We start from the raw sequence: 26471 nt of genomic DNA on the forward strand, positions 1-26471 counted from the left end.
GGTACTTCACATCAAAAAGAACAACAAGCTGAGCGCCGGCGCCACTCCCATTTATATCAAAAGAGGACAACATGGGCATCGAGGAAATTCCCTGTTTCTCTGCGGAAAAAGGCGAAGTTAGAGCGAACCCCTCAACAGCCCAGAACTTCTCTGGAGCCCGGACAACAAGTAGAGGAGGAGGCCGGCCAGACGACCTGGGTAAAACAGTTTCAGCAGCTTGCCGAATGGTCCCACCCTTCGACTGCCATACCCGAAGGATCTTCAATGCACCATCCAAACGCCTTAGAGGTAACATCAAATTTTCAAGAATTGTGAACTGACCCATTTTTATTTCAGGAACTGCAAAAAGTTTCAAAACAGGGACAAGTCAGAAACAGTTCTCCCTTAAGATGATAAGAGCACAATCACGGCAAACCTCTGGGGCACAAGGCAATCTGTTTGAAGAAGGCGTCGGATAGACCTGTCATAGATAAAACAAGAATTTCCCGCTTCAATAGAAGGCTCACGAATGAAGAAAAGCTGGCACCGATATATACTCGAAGCCTGAGGACTTAGCACGGGGCAGAGCTACACTAGACTCTAAGCTAATGGCGTCAGATTTCTAAAAGATATTCACAGAAAAGGAAAGAAAGGAAATGTCCAGATAATGATGACAAGAAAGTAAAGGCGGCAGAGGACAAGAAGAATAGAGAAAAGACAGAAAGAGGAAAGAGCAGATAGAATTCAGAAACTGCGCAACGACTGAAAGATGAAAGGATGTTATTAAGGCACCTGAACCCGAACAGACGCGATCATAATAGTTCTTGGTATTCACCCCCTTAGCAGTTGGAGCAATAACTGCCGAGAAGGTGAAGGGGCAATTGATGACTGCTGGATTCCTTCACCCCGGACCAGGGGCTTGACCACAGCCCAAGGCCCATGACGTAGAGGCCCACACACCTAATATACATAACAAGCCTGGCTTATCCAACCTTCAAGGCCGGGCTCGACCCATCTTCCTCACTCAAGCCGGCCCGGTCCGCATGGAGCAGGCCCTCTTCACTCAAGCTTAGCATCCGGCCCAACTCTCGGTCCAGTCCAGGATTCAGAAAAATATTCACCAGACAACCTGGCAGATCCGCTCGGGCGTACGCACGGGGAGAATCAGAGGCCGTTACGCATGGAGCAGGCGGCTGATACCCCAGTACTTCCGAATCCGCATGGCAGAGACGCGTGGTCCAATCCTGGAGAGATCTTTACACGTCACCAGCAAGCAAGACAATGTATAAAAGAGGAGTCCCCTCCTCAGAAAGTTTAAGCCTTATTCTGTAATAGAAAAACCCTGGTAAAACCCTATTCTATTGGATCTCAGATCATCATATATAATAGATTCTACAAAATTAGTAAATAATTTGAATTAACCATTTTGAATTAGGTGGATTATGAATTTAAAAATTATTTGATTCAATTTGAATCGAACTATTTCATTAAATAATATGAATATTTTTAGTAAAATTTAGAGTCATAAAGAAATTTCTTACTATATATAATGAAAGAATACCACAACGCCAGATTCCCTGACGCAGAGCTAGAGAACAACGATCGACCATCAAAAACCTTGAGAGAACAAAGGCCAAAAAGCAAGTAAGTCTATGTATTTAAGGTAGCTATTCCATTAATTAAAATAAGAAATTTCAGAAAGGAAAGACATCTGCTTTTTCAAATTCTATCCGTTAAGATAATATATTTATTTAATTTAAAATTAAAATTATTGACCAAGAATCACATTCCTAACTGATTAGTTGGATTAATATACGATGTATATAGTTAAAGCATCTTCAAGTGTTTATAGATTAGATGATGCATTGCATGTAGACTATCAAAAGAGCATTTGTCAAAATCTGGCGGCTGCTGCAGACTGCAGTTGTGTTTTGAAAATTGCTCTACTATTTTACCACTATATAAAAAAATAAGAAATTTCTTATCATGCCAAAATTAGAGCTTGTTGGATTGGGCTAAGTAATTTTAAAAGTACATCTTTATAGAAAGTGTTTGCACTATTAAACTAAGGAAATAGTTCTAATAGCTTAATTAAACGAGTCTCAGTAATTTTGTTTTTGTTTACAAGAGTAAGGATGAGTTTTATTTAAAATTGAATCGAATTTAATAAATTAAAATTTAAAATTTTAGTATTTATTAAAATTAAATCCAATTAATTTTATATAGAAATTAATTTGATTTAATTTAATTCAGTTTAATTGATTGAGTTTTTTAATTAACATTTTATTTTTTTACGCCTTATTTTTAATATTTTAAAATTTAATTAAAATATTTTAATTTTAATTATGATCTAATATTTTTATATTATAAGAAATAATATATTATTATCACTAATTGATTTATCTTAATTTTTTTAATTTTTTTTATCGAAATCAAATCGAAATAATTAAAATTTTTAAAATTAAAAATTAAATTGAATTGAAAAATAATAAAAAAATAAATTAAAATTTTGAATTAATTTAATTCTATCGATAACCGAGTACTGTTTACCCTAAGTAGAAACTCGAATCTTAATTTTATGCATTTAGCTATTTAGCGATTGAATGAAGTCAAATTTGGCAACTTTAATAATTTAAAATTAGTTCTAATTAAATTTTGAAATATATCAATTTGTCAGTTAATTAGTTACACTTAAAATTATATTTTGGATATTATTATCTTTTCTGAGTTAAATTAACTTACTTCTTACATATTTAATTTGTACACTAAGTATAATTTTATCATATACTTTTCAGAAAATTTCATTTAAATATATTTTCGGATTTTTTTTTTTATGAAATAGATTACTTTGAAACAAGACCCGTTCATGCTTTATTAATTGAACCCTTCTTTTTCATATTAGCAATTTTTAAAAAAAAAATGTCATAAATTATTTAAAAATATTGTAATACTTTTCGAGAATGTAAGTTTCAAATTGGAGCCCACATGAAAAATTAGCAAGTTGGAGAACCAATTCAATCCTTCAAATGGAGAGAGGCTTCATTGCATGAACTGGGCCTCTGAGGGCTTGCACATGCATTACTAAATGAAGGCCCAAGAACCTAAGTTGGCCCACCAAATGAAATTCTCCAGAGACTTGATGATACAGCAAAGTGCAAACATCAAGAGCCTAAGTCTCCTCTCTTTCATCCAGTGGTCATAGCCTTCACTGAAAAGTGAAAACTGAATTCACAGACACATAACTGGGCAATTGGTCATCTCTTGTGGAAGAATCCATATTTTTTCACTTTCAAGAATAGAAGCCATTCAAACTCAAATTGACAATCTAGGCAGTAGACAAAGAAAATTTATACCTGTCATATTTTCTTCTCTCCTCGCCTTAAAAGGCTATAAAACTCATTAGAAAAATATTCAATCATGTCTGGTGATTTGCATGGGAAAAAAAGCAAATATGTCTACATGGTATACATTTGCATATGTCATTTGTAAGCTTACAACATCCCAAAAGAGGAAGCTTGGTTATCATGACAGTACTACAATACATATTAGATATTCTAACATACAACAAATTTTTTCCCATAAATCTTACATCGGCACACCTATTTACAAACTGACAGGGCCACATAAATTTCAGAGCTTAAGCTCATCAATAAGCCCTTGAGAACTGAAGTTAGTTAAATCATGCATCCATGGCATACATGACTGGTGCATGCTTCATTAAGATTATTAAGGGACAACAGTGGACACGAGTAAAACAACAACAGAAACTAAATGTTACCACAACAAAAACTTCCTCAGTTTATAGAAGACTACTATCCCTCTCAGGCGCCTAAGAACTACGGAACCAGATCAGGCACACATCTGCCCGTTGGCTGTACCTTCTTCAGGATGGTAATGGAGGATCTCCTTCAACATCATCTCCCGAATCATGTCCTCGCCTAAATCCTCATCTATGTCGAGATCAATAGGGACCTGTGCTGGGGGATTGCTGCTGGGATCATAAAGTGGGGACATGTAAGGGTGTTGGAGTGCTTCAGTTACAGTTATTCTCTTTGATGGGTCAAAAACAAGCATTTTACCAAGCAGATCAATTGCCAAAGGATGGGCATTAGGGTAAAGGCGAGAAAATGGGGTACCAGGAGAATATGGAAGTGACTTGATGTATTTCTTAGCCTTAGGGTTATCAATAAATTCTAGATCCTCCTCCCTCTGGCTGCCAAGGATGTTGATGATAAGTTTAAGCTGGTTCAGACACTCTGTGCCTGGGAAGATAGGTTTCCGGCCGAGAAGCTCTGCAAAGATACATCCGACGGACCAGACATCAATGGAAGTCCCATAATTATCACAGCATAGGAGTAGTTCTGGAGCTCGATACCAGCGAGTGACAACATACTCCGTCATGAATTGGCCCTTGCCATTGCTAGTACGTGCAAGCCCAAAATCACAAATTTTTAGATCACAGTTTGCATTGATAAGTAGATTCCCAGGCTTCAAGTCACGGTGGAGAATGTTTGCTGAGTGAAGATACTTCAAACCTCGAAGCAACTGCACCAAGAAGTATGAATTCGTTAAAATCAGAAGATATATTCACCTCGAGGATACATAAGCATTTAAATACTTGTCTAAAAAAGAATAACAATATCAAAATGCTGAACCATGACAGGCCAACAGTTCAAAGGCAGAATAAACTAATTGAATGGGAGATTAATAGTTTACACATAGTTACAGTACAATAACATTCAATTGACACCCTTTTTACAGAACATGAGCTTATTGAAGCATGAACAGAGCAAAACACATGAAGAATAACAATGGAGAGCTACAATGATATAGGAGCAATTTCACCATTTTTAATAGGAGCAACAGGACCAATGGAAATTGGAAATTATTTGGAGGCCCGAGGAGCTATAAAATGCAACAGAATTGACCATATCTTAAAAACAAATGAAACTGCAAGCAACATGAATGGTAATCTCTTGAGATCCATAAAATGGGATAAGAAGAATACATTAGTATGTAATCTTCATTTGTGCAATTGAAAGATGAATTGAATTCGTGCATCTGAATCCAGCAAATCCATAAATGACAGACACAGTTAACCAAAATACAAACAGTTAAGAATTTTAAATCGCACTGCCAACAAGCACAGAAAAAGTGGGAAGAAATTAGAGAGAGAAGAGAGTAGAATAGGATGAGAAAGAATTAGAAAGAAAGAGAAAGACGAGGGATTATTTCTTGATAGAATTACGGAATGTCTATCTTTCTCTAGTTGTATAGGAAACTGCCAGCTTCATATCATAACTGCCTATAACTACCCTTAAGCTACTGTCAAGTGGCTTGACGACATAATAACTGCTCCTAACAGCCTACCTGATACTATTCCCTTCACTTATCATTTATTCCTTTCACACTTGCCAACTCGAAGTCATCTGCTGCTTCTGCTTCTTTCAAGACATCTTTCTTTTAATCTTTGTTTCTATATTTCCTCCTATATACATATTCCTAGCAAGATTCCACCATAACATGTTTTCTGCTGTAATGTTTAGACAGATTACTTGGACTGTGCACTTAAGAATTAGAAAGGAACTAAATAGCTTCGTATTAGGTAGCAAGGTTATCCACCTTTAACGTGTACCCCAAAATACTATCTCAGATTTTGTACCTCTCCCAGTGTTCCTCATTTTTAACATCACAAGTAATCATAAAAACCAACCAAAAAAGAGACCTTACTAACTATAGCAGTATCATTCCTGCAATTAGTTAAACAAGTGGAGCATAATTTTGTTCCATCATCCATGCCTTGAAGGCTTTTTCTTTCAAACATCCAAATCAAAAGAAATTAGCATAATATTGAAGCAAGTAGTTGTCATGGATTAATACACTTGATCTTAGCCAAAAGGCTGAGAAGGGTATTGAATCTCAAAAATTTTATTGAGGGAATTACTTAAAATTCAAGGTTGACATTACCTAATTCTGATGTTAATTGAGTCATATCCTGTTATTACAAGAACATCTCGAAAGAAAGAATATTAAAAATGTTATCTTGGTTAACAGCAATGCTTTCACAAAAACCAAGCATATTAATGTTCTCATGTCAATAGGCACGCTATTACAACAGGAAAATATGATAACAGTAATGCTTTAACAGCAAATGCCAGTAAGAGGAAAGCCAATAATTAGATTACAATTTACAATGGATGTAAATCATTTACATGCAAGTTTTTAACAAGAAATAAGCAAATTCTCCACAAAACTTTTTATCAACTAGATTCAATTACCACAAAAGCTAGCGATGATAGAAACTGCTATAATAATAACCTCGTCCTTTTTAGATTCAGGGCTGCGTTTGGTTGAAACACATTCCTTTTCACTAATAGTTGGCATAAAGATACCTGGAATAGGAAGTATTGGCAGTGGTCATTACTAAGTGCTTGAGAAGACTTAATAATTTGATGCAGATCCGTATCCATGAGTTCATATACCAGATAGACATCCTTGAAGTTTCTTTTATGAATTGGCATCATCACATCCTTCAATTGAATGACATTTTCATGTCGAAGATGCCGAAGAAGCTTGAGTTCACGCAAAGTTCTCAGTGCATCAACATGATTCTCAAAAGCATTGTGTATTTTCTTGATTGCAACTTTCTCATTGGTTTCTCTGTTCACAGAGGAGCAAACAATCCCGTAGGCTCCTCGGCCAATAGGCTTGATGGGCACATATTTCGTGTCAATCTCAAACAAGGTTTGCCACATAGAATAGTAATGCTTCCCCTGAATCCTAACTCCATTTGGAGGCTCAACAGGAGTAGCCATTTCCTGCAAGTTATTACAATGGAACCCGATGTTGAAATCAAAAGCATTTCACACTGAAAATACTGTTCAAAACAGGAACTGAGAATTCGTCAAAACCCAAAATTGACCCATTACGTAGTAATGTAGCATGTGAATATAGAAACGTCGCCATTAAAAAGAGGCCTAACCATCACATAAGATCAATTACAAAATATCTCGTGGAAACACTGTATCGAGACTTTCCAATCATTCATGATTTGGTCAAAAAGCATCATGAGAGAAGATGATGGACTTGTACCAATAAAGGTGTAAATTGATTCGCAAAACAGACATCAGATTTCCATTACAAGCCTAATGGCATCGTTAAAATTCCTAGAATTTCAATTATAACTAAATAAATGACAATTTGCAAAATAGGAAAATCATGAAGTCATCTTAAAACAAAAAGGGAAGGAAGCAAATAAAGAACTTACTTTTGATCTTGTGAATATCTTCCTTATCCAAATAAACCAACTTCACAATCCGCTAAGAACTCATCCCCAAACTCAATTAAAATTTCTCTGGAACAAATTCAAAATTCATCCAATTCCCAACAAAAGAAACACATTGCTATAGCGAAACAATCGACAAATTGGCCCATTTCATCGCCGGAGCTCGTCCAAAATCCAGCCTCGCTCAATTTGGCGCCATAAAAGCACAAATTATGGTTCTCCGTGAAGCTAAAAAAAAAAAGATTGAGAAGCTTGGTATTCGATCTGCTGTAGTGAAGTGGTTGTCAACGATGAATTCTATGAAACTTCGCAGCGACCAAGGTCCGTTATCTCGTCGCGATCAAAGTAGGGTGCGAAAGCGAAAGCAAAAGCAAAAGCAAATCGTCGCAATAAATAATGTGGATATTTTTTTGGCTTATCTCATCTCACAGGCGGGCCGGAGAGTCCGTTTCTCTTTTGTAACGTAACGACAACCTTTTCAATCTTATTTAGGTGAACTACAACTTAAGACTCCATAATGGATTATGAAATATTTTATTATATTTATCAAATTCAGTTTTTGTAATTTTAAAATATCACTAAATTAATATTTATTAATTAATTTATTCATATTAAAGATATTTTAAATTTTTTAATAATATTTAATAATTAAAAATAGATAAATTAATTAATAAATTTTATTAATATTTTAATAAATTATTTAAAATTAAAAAATAATTATTAAGTTCTTTTATAATATAGAAATTAAATAATACTTTTTTAAAAAAAATAAAATAACGCGTTATAGTGTTTTACTGGGACGACGCCGTTGCGCTGAATGGTTGGTTGCGTCAGTCAACGTCTGTGGATTAACGGAACGCATGTTCTTCACGGGTGCTTAAGATACAAATTATGGTGTTTCCAAGATCAGTGAAAATATTTTGCTCCAACCAATCAAAAAGTGCGACCACTTGCAATCATTGACTTTTTTACTCTTAACTGTCACGCTTAAACTACTTTTTTTTTTTTCTCATTATCTAGAATAAAGTTTGAGTTTAATAATTATTAAAATAAATATTTACAGTAAAATCAAGTTTGTAATAACTTTATTTTTGCTGATTTTTTTGGTAAAAGAATTTCTAAACTAACTTTTATAACGTAATTTTTTTTTTACATTGATCAAATCCTTTTATCTTAAATTTTCAAAAATTTTTTTACATTGATCATTATCCTCTGCTCATAAAATGATAATTTATCGAATTTACGACAGTCTCTCTCAATGATGTCATCTCCGAATTTCAAACTTGAAGAGGTGGGATTCTTTAATCCTGCAATTCTAAGTGTTGCTCTGGGTCTCAAATCTGGTTTCTATTTGATTGATTTTTACTAAATTTTCTTCAGGCTGAAATTATAAATATTACTCTTATAATAATAATATTTTAAAATTATTGTTCCCTTTTCACTTATAAATTATAATAATATATAAATTAATTATTATAATTTTATTTTATTTTTAATAAATTTTTTAAAATATCTCTTAATATTTAATAAAATTTAATATATTTAAAATTAATACAACTAAAATATTATATTTTTTAAATATGTATAAAAATTAAAGTAGACAAATAAAATATTAAATTAGTTGCTGAATTTTTTCAAAATGTGACGGCAATTACTGTATTCGAGGTAATAGGATTATGATTAAAAGAGTAAATAAATCAAATTATTCGTAAATTATTTGAGATTCGACTTAATAAAAATTCGATTGGGTTCGACTTAATTTTTGAGTTTATTTTTTAGTTTTGTTTAATAAATGAGTCAAACTTGAATTTGGCAGTATTTAACTCGTTTAGCCAACTCAGTTCGTTTTTAAATTTATGAACAAACTCGCGAATTGACTCGTGAACAGGCTCGCAAACATGTTCCAACACCAATCCCACATCGAAAGTTGAAGAGATATGGAGGATTGTAACTTGTCAATAAAATGGACAGTCCTTTTACATTCTTTTTTATTAGTTTTGGTTTGAGAGAATTCAATTAAATAAAAAATTTTAATTTAAATGTCTCTTAATAATTTTATAATTTAAATTTTATTTATAATTTAAATAAATTTAAATTATATTGAGATTGTTTATAACATAATTGAATTCAAATTCGAGACTAAATGACCTTAAATTCGAATTTTTTGAATGGAATTTGAGTCGACTCGTTAATGTAATAAACGAGTTTATTGATGAATCGAATTTGAATTTAATATTTATTTTATAAATTAAGTTTAAATTTATAAATGAAACCCAAATTCGAATTTAAATTCAAACTTAAATTTTTAAATTTACTTTTTAATTAAATATAAATTTATTAAAATTCGATTCAATTGAATTACGACTTTAATTTTCAAAGTTTATTATGCAAAAAGTTATCGGTATGAATCTTAAAAGATCAACGCTCGCCTTTTTATGCTAGCAAATCCTAAATCCTATCAAACCAAATTACTACATACACCATTGTAAAGAAAAACCACCTCTATGATAATTATTATATGTAAAAAAGTTTATTATAATTGTTAATTAAATTAAATTTCATAATCAATAATCAAAATTTATTGGTTAAACGTATAATGATGACATGTGAAAGTTGATGAGCAAGGCATGTATAGCAAAAGAATTAAGATGGGTGTGAAAAGAAGTTGATTCCATTTTTATCTCCAAGTAGGAAAATTAGATAAAGTTGGAGGGCTAAGCAAGCTTTCGGTAAGTATCATTGGAGAAGGAGAAAGTAAATGCTCTTAAAAGACACAGCTCTGAAAGATAAGTTAATCAGATAACAAAGAAATATTCTGCGTTTTTTTTTTTTTTTTCATGACTAATAATTAAAAGTTTTCAACGCTATATGTCAATCCCTGGAATTTTCTTTGACTTAGAAATATTAAATTCTAATTCCAACAATATATTTTAGTAATTCGATATGCTTGATCCCTTTTGCTTTACTACATAAATTTGCTTTTCCTCATTTTGAGCTATAATTTACTAAAAGCTTAATAGTGATTAATTTTTACTAGATAATGTGTCATATAAATAATAAAAACGATATGTATAAATTTATTAATATATATTTTATTTTTCAAAATTAAATAATAAAAAATAAATTATTTTATTAAAAAATACTTTTTAAATACAAATTATTTTTCATTTTGACATTAATATTAAAAATTCAATACTTTAAAAAATCCACACAATGCCTCAAAAATACTTCCGGCCAGACATCATACAAGTGTCTTGCCCTTGCATGAGATGTGGGAGTTCAAATTCAAACCTTTTAGTTATAGAACTTTTAACACTATCTTGTTTACCAATAGAACAAGGCCATATTCATGATTAAAGCTCGAGGCCATAATAGCTATCTTGTTTACCAATAGAACAAGATATAACTAAACTTTTAGTTATAAAACTTTTAACACTATTCGGCCATTTAATACAAGTGACTGGGCCCTGATATTGTTTACCAACTTTTAACACTATCTTGTTTACCAATAAAACTTTTATCGACCGGAGTATCGGCTCGATAAAAACTCAATCGGGTTCAATTTTTTTTCTAAACGAGCTGAATTCGAGTTCATTTTTTAGACTCGATTAATAAACGAGTTAAGTTTGAACTTAGCAGTATTCAGCTCATTTAAGTTCACGAGCTTACTCGTGAACAAGCTCGTGAGTATACTTGCGAATAAATTTATTTGCTAACACTAGTTCCACATCGAAAATTAAAGGAATATGGAGAATCATGACTTCCCTATAAAAAAATAACTCTTCTACATTCTTTTTCATTAATTTTGGATTCGAAAGATTTCAATTAAGTAAAAAAAATTAATTTAGAAATCTCTTAATAACCTTATAATTTAAATTTAGAAGTCTCTTAATAACCTTATAATTTAAATTTGTTTATAATTTAAATAAATTTAAATTATATTGAGCTTGTTTATAATATAATCGAGTTCAAATTCGAGTTTAAATGAGTTCAAATTCGAGCTTTTTGAATTGAGTTTGAGTTGGCTCGTTAATGTGATAAACGAGCTTATTATGAATCGAGTTCGAACCAAAATCGAGTTTAATATTTATTTTATGAATCGAGTTCGAGCAGCTCATAAATGAAGCTCGAGTCGAGCTCGAGTTCAAACTCGAGTTTATTTTTTAATCGAGTCTAAACTTATCAAAACTCGACTCGACTCGGTTCGATTACAGCTCTATTGATGTGGAGATGGACTATGACGCATCCGTACGTATTGATTTGAGTAACAGAAATAGGTAGCACTGTAGCAGAGAAGCGGTTAGACATCACCGGCATACAAAAAGAAAAAGATAAAAGGAATAAAATGGAAGAACGTCTTCTTCTCTAGTAAATCTTACATGATAACTCTAAATCCACCATATTTTATGAATTTCAAAATATCAAAATCAAATAACAAGATTTGGAATAAAGGTAGTTTTACTTTCCCATTTATTTCAATTTAATTTCATTCCGTTTAATTAAATTTATTTGTTCATTTCTCTTTAACAATTTTTGAAAGAAGATAAAATGATTTTAATTCATATAAATAAACCAATCTTTGTTAATAATATTTTTAATTTAATTTTAAATTAAAATGCAGTCGAATTATATATATAATTGTCCCACCACCATCACGTATCATATTCCTAGGGTATGGCGTGTCTTAATTTAGAATGATGATTTCGAATGTTGTCTTGTAATAAAAAGACACAAATTAGCTATGTGATTGAAAATATGGACGGAAACGTGTTTTTTCATAATGTGGAAAAGCTTTTCTTTCAAGTATTATTCCAAATATTGCTATACAGAAAAAAAAAAAAAGTAATTTTAGAATTTTATAACTAAAATAAAAATAAAGTATTATTCCAAATAAATTAACTTTAACATAAAAATATTTTAATTAATTATTTTAAACATATGTCAAATAAATTAAAAGGAAAATAAATCAATTAGCTAAAACCCTTTTATTTTATTTCAAATTTTTTAATATTGAGTATTTAGAAAAATTAGTCAAATTTTTTAATATTATATTGTAATAGCATGAAGTAAGTAGAGGTGAGCATTCGGTCGGTTTGGTTTAAAATCGAACCGAACTGAATAAATCGAAAACTAAAATTTTAATATTTATGAAAATCGAAATAAATCGATTTTGGTCAAAAATCGAATCGAATCGAATCGATCTGATTCAATTTGATTTGATTCGATTTGATAAATTTCGATTTTTAATAAATTTTTTATTTTTTATCTTTTATTTTTAGTATTTTAAAATTTAATTAAAATATTTTAATGTTAATATGATTTAATTTTTCTATGTTATTGAAAATAATATATTATTATTATTAATCGGTTCGATTTGGTTTTTTCAATTTTTTTTTATTAAAACTGAATCGAACTGAAATAATTAAAATTTCTGAAATTAAAAACTTAATTGAACCGAATTGAATAAAAAATTAAATTAAAATTTTAAATTAATTTAGTTCGATTGATTTTTTTGATTTAAATCAAATACCGTGACCAGTAAGAGTTGAACTTGTAAAAAAAAAGAAATTACAGGATTATTGAATAAATGACATATTAATTAAAATTAATTAAATTTAAATTAATAAAATTAAATAATTACGTGTATATGCACTTGATGCGATTAATTACACCTGTATACACTTGATGTGTGGAAGAAATTTCCCCTATAAAAAGCAGATCTGTGAGAGCACTCTCCTTATAGCCTCTCCCTTCCTGAAGGAATCTCATCGTACCCTCACCATATCCAACCGTAGATCTCTGTTTCTCTTCTCTTCAAACCTCTCTCTCTCTGTCTATCATCTTCAATAACTCAAGAACTGAAACATGTTCAACTCTCCAGAACTCCCAGATTGCTTCTATCATGAACAACCAGTTCTAATCTCTCCTTCCATCCCTACCCGAAACCATTCTCTTTACCTCTCAAATCTTGATGATCAAAACTTCCTTAGATTCTCCATTAAATATCTCTACCTTTTCAAAAAATCTGTTAGCTCAGATATCTTAAAATGTTCACTCTCTAAAGTTCTTGTTCACTACTACCCATTAGCTGGGAGGTTGAGAACCAGCAAAGAAGATGATCAGAAGCTTGAAGTCGATTGCAATGGAGAAGGTGCGGTCTTTGCTGAAGCTTTTATGGATATCACAGCTGAACAGTTTCTTGAACATTCCCGGAAACCAAACAGGTCTTGGAGAAAACTTTTGTATAGAGTGGAAGCTCAGAGCTTCTTGGATATCCCTCCTCTTGTAGTTCAGGTAACCTTCTTTTCTTCAGGGCTCATGATCTTTACTCTTATCACTTTTCTTAAATAATTAACTAATGAGAAGCTTCATTAGAAAGTGTTTTGTAGATTAACTGAATTAAGAAGCTATTGGAGTTTTGGTTAATTAAAATATTTTATCTTTGAAAATTTTAGCAGATTCCCAGTTAGCCTAGTGCTCCATTAATATATATGACCTCCCAGTTTAGCATTTATTTATATACACAATGAGGGTTTCCTATCTTTCTCTTACAATCATGCATCCCTGGGAAAGTGATCTTGCCGAGGAAAGAAACAATTCGAATATTTTCTTTTTTCTTTTGAAAAAAATTATTGCTATTAATTTTTATAATATTAAAAAATTTATTAATCAATTATTTAATTTTAAAAAATATATTAAAACGTATTATTATTTTTAACCTTTTAAATATTATATAAAAATTTAAAATGCTCTTAATGTAAAATGATTAAATAGTATGTAAAATAAATAGGTTAATAAGTTTTATCTAATATAAAAATTAAATAATAAAATATTTAATAGTTAAAATTTATAAAATTAACTAATTAGTATATTATTTTTTCAAAATTAATGGGAAGTAATAAGTTTTTTTATATTATAAAAATTAAATATTAAAATTTTATTTTGTTTTCATTTATACGAAGAAGAAAAAGAAATTTCAACTGAAATTGAGAGGTGGAGAGGAGCACCTGAGCTGAATTTTGAGTATAGTCTGGCTCATAGCTCAAAGAGCGACGCCGTTTTTACCTTTCCTGGCCTATATCATTCTCCTCCAGGAAATGTCAAGCTCAAAAGTAGGTGGCCCTACCCTGATACTTATTGCTTCTCCTACTCCCTTTCACCAACTAAGCTTGGTCAGTTGGTTGGTGAATATGATCTTATAGCTTTGGTCTCTATCTTCTTTTTCCTTGTAATAAAACTTTCCTAATTTTTTCTTTTTAATTTCTTCGTTGTTTGCAGGTAACGAATCTACGATGCGGAGGAATGATTCTGTGCACCGGAATTAATCACTGTCTATGTGACGGCATAGGAACTTCCCAGTTCTTACAAGCATGGGCCCACATCACCGCAAAACCGAATCTTGATCTCCCAATTTTACTGCTGCCGTTTCACACCCGATACGTGTTAAAACCCCGAAATCCTCCACAAGTAACCTTTACTCATCCCAGTTATTTCAAAAATGCCCCTGACAAGGACAGTGAGACCTTGGCTCTTAACCATTATTTACAGTCTCAGCGACTGGTGCCCGCCTCCTTAACCTTCACCACTTCTCATATCCTCCACCTGAAGCGGCAGTGCATCCCTTCACTCAAATGCACCACCTTCGAAACACTGGCTTCGCACACGTGGCGCTCTTGGGTTAGATCACTGGACTTGCCATCTGCTCTCAACGTTAAGCTTCTTTTCTCAGTTAATGTTAGAAAAAAGTTAATCCCAGAAATGCCACAAGGGTATTATGGGAATGGATTCGTATTAGGGTGTGCTCAAACTTGTGTTAAGGATTTGGTCTCTAGCAATCTGCACCATGGGATTAAATTGGTTCAACATGCTAAATCGAGTTTAAGTGATGATTACGTGAGGTCCATGATTGATTTGCTGGAGGATAAAACGGTAAAAACAGATGTTTCTGTAAGTTTTGTTGTCTCACAGTGGTCGAGGTTAGGATTAGAAGATTTAGATTTCGGAGAAGGCAAGCCATTGCATATGGGTCCTTTGACAAGTGACATTTACTGCTTGTTTTTACCAGTGATCGGCGATACAGAAGCGGTCACCGTGCTTGTGTCGCTGCCAGAGAGTGTGGTCGGAAAGTTTGAGTATTATATGAAGGAGGATTCTTGGGATAAAGAAGCCAATGGTGATGGGTTTCATGTAGAAAAGAATGGATTGATGTGAATGTATAATTGTGTTTTTTCTTCTTAATAATAATTGATTATACCTAATAATTAAGAACCATGATGGGATCAACTCACTGTTCATCTCTTGTAAAATTGAAATCTGACGATCATACAAGTTTAATTTCTAAAAAGTTAACTTATATATTTTATTTTATATATGGTGATAATAGACATAATCATCAATAGATACAATATAGATATGTTTAGATATGGTTTTTTAGTCATTTGACATTGTTGCTGCATCAATTGTATAATGGATAAGATTTGGCAAGAGTTCCTTAGCGATCACCATGATCATGCTCACCAACAAATTTCTTCACAATCCATGGCCTTTTGTGGCGTGGTACGTATCTGTGCAGGCTAAAAGCCATCCCCCAAGTTCTAATAAATAAATAAAAAAAACAAACTAAAATTATGTGGAATTAAAATTAAAATCAAATTAAAAATTTGATTTTGTATTTTTTGATATATTTAATAACTTTAATAAAAGTCTATCAGATTTATATATAATTAATTTATATATGAATATATAACTTATTTATCCTTAGTTATACGAATATGTAATTTAACATTATCTTTTATTTTAAATTTTTTTAAATAATTCCAGTTATATAATATATTTTTTAGACGCAATTATATATGTTTTTTTAATTAAAAACTATATAATTAAGTAATTTATAGAATATAATATAAGAATATATATAATATTAATATTACTATTTATTATTTTTATTATTGGTGACATTAAAATTTTAAAATTATTTGCTATGTTAAAATGAATATAAACATATACTGTATTAAAACTAAACTAAAGCAAAATAGTATCAAAATAAAAATTACTTCCGTCTTATAATTTTAGTCTATTTATTTATTTTATATATATTAAAAAAATAATATTTTTTATTAATTTTTTAATTATATCCATATTAAAAACATTAAATTTTATTAAAATTACAAATTTTATGTCTGATTTTTAAAAATTACAAATTTTAAAATTAAAATTTAATTCTAATTTTTAGTTAAAACCGTATTCCAAAGCCAGAACGGAAAATCCCTAGCTGTGAATGGCGTACCTTTGATGGATGCTAATGCTATAAAATTAGCATCCTTTAGAATCAGCATATATATCTTCTTTATCATTCTTTATATTAAAGAAAAAAAAGAAGAGAAAAAGATAAAACATCCTCAGACGATCATGCCAACCTTGGTTTGGTAAAGTACTTTGATAATTTAATTAAAATAAGCTAAAGACATTTACGCTGGACTTCACTAGATAATACTCATTAATTATAATTATTTAGTAATTGTTAATTATATCTTAAGCTCACTTAGATTTTTTTTAATATTTTAATTTATTTATTACGTATTTTTCAAATGGTTTATTTTTTAAAAAGTTCGCTTCATAAAAATAATTTAAATAAATTAAAAAATAATAATTTAAATATTTATTATTATGAAACTCTAGCTCATCATGTTATATTATATAAAAATAAATATTTAATTTACTAAAAAAATAAAGACCTAATTGTAAATAACTTTTAAATTTATCCTATAATTATAAAAATATAATATAATTAATAATTTTAAGTGTAAAATTTTGAGATTGTAAAAAATAAATATTAATTAAACTAAAGTATTGAAATAAAATAACAAACAACTTGTGTAATGGGTAGGCAAAAGGAATAGTTTACTCGCAAAGTTAGCAGTTGGCGGTTATATTCTCCTTTTTTGTTAAGAGTACGGTGAAAAAGGCTTGATTTCATGTGAATTGGATGAGTCTGCAGTCTATCTATTTTAAAAATACTGAAATAATATATTTTTATTCATAACTTTAATTTTTTTATAAATAAACATCATAATTAAATAAACATCAAAATAGAATAATGTTGTTAATTTTCAAATAAATTTAAATAAAGAAAATGTATTAATTTTTAAATAAATTTAAATATTATTAAATTATAAAAAAATAATATTGATTGATATTTTTTTTATTTTGTATAATTTTTAAAAAATTTATTTTATTATTTAAACAAACTTAATAGGTTATATTTAAATTTTAAAAAATAGAGTTAAAATTTATTTATTTATTATAATATTTTTTCTTTTTATTTACAGTGGTGATTGATATAATTAATTTTATTTAATAGTGTGAATTTATTTTTTCAATTTTAATTTATTTTAAAAAAAAAATTAATTATTGATTTGAAGGTCGAGTCAAATCTAAATATTAAAAGAAATTTTTAATAATTTTTTTTATTTATTTTAAGATCGAGTCAGTGTGAATTAAATTGAATTGAATTGAACCGAACCGAATCATCTGTTATTGAAAAACAAGCCGCCATTTCTCTGGTGTTAATTTGTCCATCTTGCTAATCATGGTGCAGTGATGATGAAGATTGATGGTGGTGATTATTGATGTTCTTTTCTTTGATCATAAGTGCCACCTTACCCCACCATGCGCCCCATTAAGTTTGCTCTATCATTAAGTTGCCTCATTAACCAAAATGAAACCCATAATTTTTCTATAATTATTTTCCAATTCACTCTAACTATAAACCTAAATGTCTTAAAATATGACTAATATTTTTAAGTGTATGATATATATTATTTAATATTTAAAATTTATATTTCTTTTAAATAAAAAATAATTTAAAATGAAAATCAAATGAAATTAAATTTATTTATTTAATCATGTAACCTGATTTCAATATTTAATGCATTGGTCAACTATAGGCCACCATGGGCAACTTTTTAGACCAACATGAGAGATAGTGGTTCCTTTTCTGTTGGTGCATTCTTTCACTTAATTTATTTAATTTTTAATTAAAAAAAAATATAATTAATCAATATTGGAGTCTTATCCATCATTAATCAACTATAAAGAACCACACGTCCGCAGGATTAATGATAAGGACGTATAGTGGGATTTAGAGATTGATGATGATCCCTTAAACAAATAATTTACTACTCCATTAGGGGTACTGGAGATCTACGCATGTTTATGTTAAGATTTTTGTGTTCCCACTAAGTACAATTATACAATACACTTGTACCACACCAAAATAATATTCCCCAAATTATTTATTTATTTTTTCAAATTATAATTTCTCCGGAGAAATATGAATCGGCTGAGGATTTAACTATATACTAATTTCTCCACTGCCCTTGATTATCTTGTTAATCAATAATTTACATTTAACATGGCTAATTACAAAGAGGGTTTTAGAAAAATTACAATCCAAGAGACAACTCAACTAAAACAGTCCAGTAACAAGCACCAAACCAAAATCTAGACCACCAAATATCCAAAAATCTAAAATCCGAACCCATATCCACAATGGAATTCGCTCATAGAAATCCTATCGCATACACAGTACAGAGCACAGTCTCCTCACCACGCCTGCACCGCTATGACCACTAAACAAAAGATTGACGATGACAAACTTGATAGCAACAATAGGCAGAGAACAAGAAAAGACGATTAGACAACAACAAGGGTACATGCATCAACCAAACAGAGAAACTCATGGGAAGAACATAAAAGCACATGCAGTTTAATCAAGAACCAAATCGCATAGGGAGAGAACTCCGCCAAGCACTTCACAGATTATCGACCTTTTGGAGCGTGAATTACTGGTCGTGGCAGTGTGATCCAGTGATGCAAGCGTCAAACCAAACAGAACCCTCCTTGAAAGCCAAAGTCGAGCGGCCGCAAATTTAGAAAAAAATATTAAATAGATCACATATTTAGAAATTGTCCTTTTAAATAATTTATTAATAGATTGAAGAAATCTCTTATTATTTTTAATTACAATCTTATTATTTTTAAAAATTTTTAATTTAATTATATTAATATTTTATTTTAATTTAAATTTATTGAAGAAATCTCTTAACATCTAATTAAGATTTAATATGAAAAATGAAAAATGAGGGAATAATGAAATTGCTCGTTTTACTTTATGTTATTTAATTATTTATAATTGATTTTAAATTTTAAAATGGATAATAATTTTATTATTTAAATAATTTTTAAAATAATTTTAGATATTTATCATTAATTTATGTTTAAATTTTTTATTTATGAGTTTAATTAATTTTATTTGATAATTATGTAGGATAATGATTAAAATTAATAATTTTAGTAATATTTAAATTAATTTTTTTAAGATAAGATTATTAAAATAATAAGTTTAAATATCAATTAAAAATATTAAAACAATTATCATATATTGTATTATTTTATTTACATTTAAATATTAAATAATTATAAAAAATAATATAAAACATAAATTTTATTAATATTAAATTATTTGATAATAAGTGGTTCTGCTAATTATTAATAATTATATGAAAAATGTAATTGAATACTAATTAATTATAGAATAGAATATAAAAATAATAGTTTTGATAATATAAAATTATTAAGTAATATATTGATCTTTTAATTATAATAATTATATTTTATTTTAAAGTAAAAATAATTTTTATTATTAAAATTAATTTAAAATTAATAAATAAGTATATATATTTTAGAATATATATAAATAGTAAAAAATTTAAATTGATATTAAAAATTATAGAATAATAAATAATAATATAACTCGGATAATGACAAATTAATTTTTAATAAAAATATTAAAATATTAAAATAATTATAATAATATGAAATTATTAAATAATAAGTCTAAATTCATAAAATTAAAATTATATGATAATAATTAAACTGATTATAATAATTTTAAAAATTAACTATTAACTATATATATAAAAAAAATCTAACAATTTTAATATAATCTACAACTTCTGTGTGTAATTATAAAAGTTATAATAAATATAAATATATAAAAAATTATGAGTACACAACGAGTATTAACAACGTGCCTTAACTGATACTAATTTTATTTTAAAAAAGATAGAGAAAAGTCTAGTTACCAAATTTATATTCAAATAAAAGATTGAATAGTCAAAATAAAATTAAATTAAATTGCTGAAAATAGAATATAATGAAATAAAATTAAAGCCAAAACATTTAAAATTACACAATAAGGTATCGAAAAATTTGATACATATTTATAAACTGAATATAAATTAGAGTAAATTATATTAAAATAATATATATATATATATTTATTTTTAAAATTTAATAATTTTAATGTATTTTAACTCTATTAAATTAAAAATATTTTAAAAGCGCGCGTGAGAGAGTGCACAAATGGACTCCTCGCTCTCTAAATAATATCCAAGGGCGGTCCATACCAGAGGGGGTCAACGTCAACGGGACGAGAAATACTAAAATAAAAAAAAAAACGAAATTCCCAAATATTGGGATTTCAAACGGTAACTTAAAGAGCGAGGTTTCCTTTCACGGTGCTTCGTTCATTCCGATTCCGTCCTCAAGCTTCAGGTAGAGATATTTTCTAAGCCTCTATTGATATTTTCATTTTGCTATTTATTCTACGCTCTCGGAGAAAATACTTAGCTTGGGAAAAACGTTGGATTTTTTGTTTTTTTCAATTTGAAAAGTTGCCTGCAGATATTTCCTTTTTTTTTTTTTTTATAAAAAATATTGAAAGCTGGCTGTTATGGTTAGATTTTATGTTAATTAAGCTGCTTTTATCGATTTTTGTTGTTTAGATCATTGTCGGACCTGATCTATGTTGTTTTGAAGCCTATTTAAGGTTGCTAGTATTTTGGGATTTTGTTTTTGAATTTATCTTGCAGACACTCAAATATGGCATATATCCCAAAAGTTTTTAGGGTTTTTTCCTCTAGGTTGTGTTCTTTTTTCAATTTGCTATGAAAATATCACCATTTGTTCCGACATTTTTTAAGTTTTAATGCTTTTTTACCCTCTAGTCTTCTCTATTCTGATTCCTTCCAGGGCACCATTAAAATTTAGATTCCTTTTTTCTTTTCTTCTCATATATGTTCATCGAAGCTTATATTCTTGTTGAGTTTATATTCTTTATTTCCTCGATATCATGGTGTTTCTGGGTTGCAGAAAATTTGTTCAATTCCGAAGGCTTTTGAGAAGCGAAGTTGAGCATGGCAGCACAGATGCCGGGCATCCCATCTCAACAGGGTATTGCAACCAGCAAGTGCTTATCGGAAAAGCATCCTCCGTTCCACATGCATAGCTGGTACTTCAGTAGGCATGAAATTGAAGATTGTTCCCCTTCTAGAAAGGATGGAATCGACTTTGAGAAAGAGTCTCAATTACGGAAGTTATACTGCTTATTTATTCAAGACCTTGGCAGGAAGCTTAAAGTGTAAGCTCAGGAATAGGCATTCGGCTCATATTACTTGCTATTTGCCCTGCATTAGTTTTTACTATATCTGATGTACTCTGGCTGAGTGCTTCCAGTAGCATTGCATATCTACCTATTTTAGACATTCGTAACAATACCAGTGACAGTTAGTTCCTGTTATATGCTTCATTTTTTAGTTTGGTGTACTTTCTTAGAAATGCCTACTGGTCCAGGCAAATAAAATTTGCACCTGTTACAGAAAATTTTTCAATGTGCTACCAGAATTTGGATTGCTTGTTATTGTTCATCATTATGAAAAAGAACATGTAGAGTTTTGTCTATAGCAAAGCTCTTATACAAATTCCTTGCAGTTTTATTTCTTTTCTACTGCTTACCAGCATGTATCCTGTAGTTGACCAGTTTACACTAGACCTTTCTTATTTTATGTGGTTATATTCTTCATGCCTTACTGTTTTTGCTTGATCAAACCTGCAGGCATGATTGTTGCCATGTAAACCACTAAGTTTCACATTGGTAGCAAATCTCTTGACAACCTGTTGTTTCTGGAGTCATTTGTTAGCAGATACTGAAACTGTGATCCTATATCCAAGAGAGAATCAACATACTAAAATGGTTGATGTGCAAACCTTAACTATGTTCGATGATAAACCCTGAGAAAGCCCTTAAGAATGTTGCTTTATAGTTGTCTTAACTATGATGCTATCCTTGTCACGATGCAATTGCCACGGAATAGAAACTGTTTTCCTTTTCCTTTTAGTTTTTGGCAACTCATATTCACCTGGATGGTGATCAATGATGTCTGCCTTTCAGACCTCAGGTGACGATAGCATGTGCATTGATGTTATGCCACCGGTTTTACATGTGCCAGTCTCATGCAAAGAATGATTGGCAGGTATTTATCAAACCCTTGCACAGTAATTCCTATTTCTTGGTCTTTTATGTTTAGGATTACCAATTACTAAATTTTTTGGTGAATTAAATATTCAGTGCATAAATAAGCATCCTTCATATTGGATTTGCACATGAGATGATGCACTTGTTATGTATTATGATCAAAACATTTCCTTACGACACAGAGACACATGGAGAGAGAGAGAGGTTCAGAGTACGAGCATGCATCCATGTTCTGATGTTGTATTGGTCTTTTCTTTTCTTTTCTTAATGACTATTAGTATTCACTAGTATAGTTATTGTTTGTGAATTTATAATATTTGTGCATTCTTTTGATTCTTCTATATCTGAATGCTTGCCTTGTTAGATTGGCCAACTTCCATTATGCTCTTACCTGGTTGTTACAAGCAAGATGCTTAGATCACATTTTTCTTTTCAAATTATTTCAAGCCTTTTGCTGGTGTAATTTTTATTACTTCCTATCTGTTTGAATAATATCAGTTTTTCAGTACCTCCGCCCTTGGACCTTTTTGTTGTACATGTTACTGGTTTGAGTATTTTAAGTTGTCATAATGATAATTGAACATTTGCAGACAATAGCAACCGCAAGCATGTTTCTCGCTTGCAAAATAGAAGAAACCCCACGCTTGTTGAGGGATGTTGTGGTTGTGGCTTATGAGATGATATACAAATGGGATCCTTCTGCTCCACAAAGAATCCGAAGAATTGTGAGCTCACACAAAAATGCTTCTTTAAGATTTTATGTGATGCTGCTTTTTGCTTTCATGCTTGCTAATCCAATACCTTGTTGTACTAGGAATTTTGTGATAATCAGAAGGAATTGATCACAATTGGCGAGAGATTATTACTGGCAACAATTGCATTTGATCTTGATATCCAACTCCCGTACAAGCCTCTTGTTGATGCTTTAAAGAAACTGAAGATATTCCCAGATCTTGCTAAAGTAGCATGGAATTTTGTGAATGACTGGTAACCCTTAAATCATTGAATGTAGGTCCAGCATAGGTTGAACATGGAATATTTATGCATCATTCTGAATGGTCAAATGTTTATGAATGGAATTGCAGGATTTCTACAACATTGTGTTTGCAGTACAAGCCCCATTATATTGCAGCTGGTTCCATGTTTCTTGCTGCTAAATTTCAAAAAGTGAAACTGCCTACAGAAAAGGGAAAGGTTTGGTGGCTGGAATTTGATATTTCACCTAAACAATTAGAGGGTATGTTGGTTTGCATCCATTTTCTTCTGTATATGAATCATGGAGATTCATGATGAATGTCTATCAAGAACAGTTGACTGTTTTACTACCTATCATTATTCTGCATAAAATTTTAATTTAAACTGAAAGCCGCTATTAAGTTTCTAGGGAAGTGTTGAGATTTGGAACATGTGAAGGTTAATTCCTTCAGTTCAATTCCAATTTCATTGCCTTGAGAGATTATACTCCCATACTGTTACTTTGAACAGTTATTTTATATTTCATCCTGTGTCGTTAGTTGCTGTTTCTCATTTGCTTCTCTTTCACAAATGATTTCAGAGGTCATCCAAGAGATGGTCAGGTTGTTGGAGCAAGACAAGAAACGAGCATTGCCTTCATCACATGAGAGGGTATCAAGTGGCCCTTCAGTTGGAAAGACGGATACCTGTAGCCCACGGTCAACAATTACAAGTGTATCAATTGCTAGTTCACGTTCTACTGGAGGATCTGTGACAGAATCTCAGGTCTTGGGTGAGAGAAACTTCGTTATGCAACAAGCCTTATCATGTCAAACAAGCGATAGTTGTGGTGCAAGCAGTATTGTTAATGATGATGGCGAGAGTCAACCAAGAACAGGTAAATTTGATTTGGGTTCAAGCTCTAAGCCTGTCCCAATTCATGATTCTTATAGTAAGATTGAGGGTAATCGGATTAGAGAGGCATTGAGGAGGAGGAAGAGATGTGAAGGAGCTGCAAATCAGATGTGTAATAAAATAATCAATGCTGAATTAGATACTGAAGCCTGGATAGAGAGGGAACTGGAGAATGGAATAGAACTTGAATCAGCCTCTTCAGAAAAGAAACAAAGAAAGTTATGATGAGATTGTCATGCAAGTATCCTGAGTTTCCTGCCAGTGACTAGCATTCTTCCTAAACATCTGTAAGTGTCAGTACCATTATTTTCCTGGAAGAAAACTGTGCAAGTACAGAGTAGTCTTTGACATTATTCTGCTAGAATAATGGCTAGAATTACAGTATTACAGTATTATGTTCAGGTTTTGGAGAATGAAACTTAAACTTACGCCTTTAGGATACTAGAGTAATCTGCCACTACAGGATTCCCCCCAAGGAAAAAAATTATCTATGGTTCACCATGGATTCAAGACAGGAGCCTGTAAATCTCATGTAATTTTATATAAAAAAACCCACGTGTTTGTTCTTGAATCTATATTAAAAATTGAATCTAGATAAGAATTGTCCGTTTACCATTAATATTATCATCATGGCATGGGTTGGCCTACTAGCAGAAGAAACACCAAACTTTCATATATTCAATGGGTTGCACGAGGAGCAATGCAACTATTTTTTTGGTACAACTGCCTTCGACTTGGGTTCGAAGAACTTGAGACTACTCAATCATGGAGGTGACTTCAATGCTAACAAGCCTACTATTTTTTTTTTTTTTTTAATTATCATATACACATTATTTATAATATGGGTTGGATTAAATTGGCGATTTATCAAGACTTCTGTTCCTATTTGGACTAAAATTTGATTTTGGGCATATTTGATTCTCTCGTAAAAGTTCAAGGATAGATTTATACTTCTACCATTGAATGATATCCAAAAATATAAAGAAACACTAAAGATGGTAAAAAGAAAAAGTTGTCCGTGTATAATGCCAATGCCGACGCCAATGCTAGAAATAAATTTTGTCTAAGATAGCATGAAGGACAGAAGATACGGAACACCAAGGGCCAAGCTCAAATTATTTAGGGGAAGTGATATCAAGGTTCAGTACCAACAGCATGAAGTTGGTTTTATTCTCAAAACCTTTAAAATTTGGGAAAATATTTTATTTATGTAAATTTGAATTAGTCGAATTAATAGATTTTAAATAGTATATAAAAAAATTATTTTCTTATTCTCATGTGATATTTTTCTTATTAAATAATATATTTATCTTGAAAATCACACAATAATTTATTTTCTAGTCCAGAATATTTAATAAACATTTTCGTTTCATTGCATCCATTAAACTAATTTGATCTCGAGAGGCTGTTGTCATGACATACCAAATTCACTAAAATATGATTTTTAGGGATATATTGCTTGATATGTTGATAAAATTTTTTCTAATGATTTTTTAAATTATAATAACCATAATCTGGGGCTAATTTGTGACTAATTTTAATAGAATAATTCATACCATATTCTCTTGAGATTTAACAAGATCTACACTAAAATCCCTATAATGACAAATAATTTAATTTTAAAAATTTTATTTTATTACTAAAATAATTTTTTTTATTGAAATTCATTATGAAATTATAATAATTTAGACATTCAAATTGCTAAATCCTAAAGGCTATACTGTAAATTATTATTTTAAAAATATTACTTTTAGCGACAGATTTTATCACTAAAAATTGACTATAAATTCATATTTATCGTACATTAATCAATATTATTAACAACGAAATTTTAATGTATCTTCAATTTTTTCTCTGTAAACCAAGATAATAGCTTTACTTTTTTAACATTAATTAAGCAATAAGAAATTTTTTAATTTGAACTCTAAATAGCATTTTATTATCTTAATGGAACTGTCCGAT

At 30.2% G+C, this 26471-nt stretch overlaps 3 protein-coding genes across 5 annotated transcripts; 2 read left to right on the forward strand and 1 right to left on the reverse strand.

The window, feature by feature from the left end:
* Positions 1 to 3415: 3415 nt before the first annotated feature.
* On the reverse strand, positions 3416 to 7765 carry LOC110615816 (mitogen-activated protein kinase homolog NTF3). Its single transcript, XM_021757956.2, has 3 exons — positions 7247 to 7765; positions 6372 to 6797; positions 3416 to 4524 (listed from the first exon to the last, which is right to left on the reverse strand). Exons 2-3 carry the CDS (start codon positions 6792 to 6794, stop codon positions 3829 to 3831), a joined length of 1119 nt encoding a protein of 372 aa, XP_021613648.1. The 5' UTR covers positions 6795 to 6797; positions 7247 to 7765; the 3' UTR covers positions 3416 to 3828.
* Positions 7766 to 12995: 5230 nt separating this feature from the next.
* LOC110615015 (alcohol acyltransferase 9) lies at positions 12996 to 15550 on the forward strand. Its single transcript, XM_021756717.2, has 2 exons — positions 12996 to 13558; positions 14543 to 15550. The coding sequence occupies exons 1-2, from the start codon at positions 13130 to 13132 to the stop codon at positions 15473 to 15475; spliced, it is 1362 nt and encodes a 453-aa protein (XP_021612409.1). The 5' UTR covers positions 12996 to 13129; the 3' UTR covers positions 15476 to 15550.
* Positions 15551 to 20735: 5185 nt separating this feature from the next.
* On the forward strand, positions 20736 to 25046 carry LOC110615769 (cyclin-T1-3). 3 transcript variants are annotated; one of them, XM_021757862.2, is made up of 7 exons: positions 20736 to 20881; positions 21479 to 21746; positions 22557 to 22638; positions 23231 to 23365; positions 23455 to 23627; positions 23726 to 23877; positions 24196 to 25046. In XM_021757862.2, the coding sequence occupies exons 2-7, from the start codon at positions 21523 to 21525 to the stop codon at positions 24732 to 24734; spliced, it is 1305 nt and encodes a 434-aa protein (XP_021613554.1). In that variant the 5' UTR covers positions 20736 to 20881; positions 21479 to 21522; the 3' UTR covers positions 24735 to 25046. The 3 variants fall into 3 exon arrangements, with proteins under 3 accessions (XP_021613554.1, XP_043812937.1, XP_021613555.1); XM_043957002.1 differs by lacking the exon at positions 20736 to 20881 and having other exon boundaries at positions 21000 to 21746; XM_021757863.2 differs by lacking the exon at positions 20736 to 20881 and having other exon boundaries at positions 21608 to 21746; positions 22221 to 22638.
* Positions 25047 to 26471: the final 1425 nt, after the last annotated feature.

This window comes from Manihot esculenta, chromosome 5 (assembly GCF_001659605.2).
Source record: "Manihot esculenta cultivar AM560-2 chromosome 5, M.esculenta_v8, whole genome shotgun sequence".
NCBI classification, from domain to species: domain Eukaryota; kingdom Viridiplantae; phylum Streptophyta; class Magnoliopsida; order Malpighiales; family Euphorbiaceae; genus Manihot; species Manihot esculenta.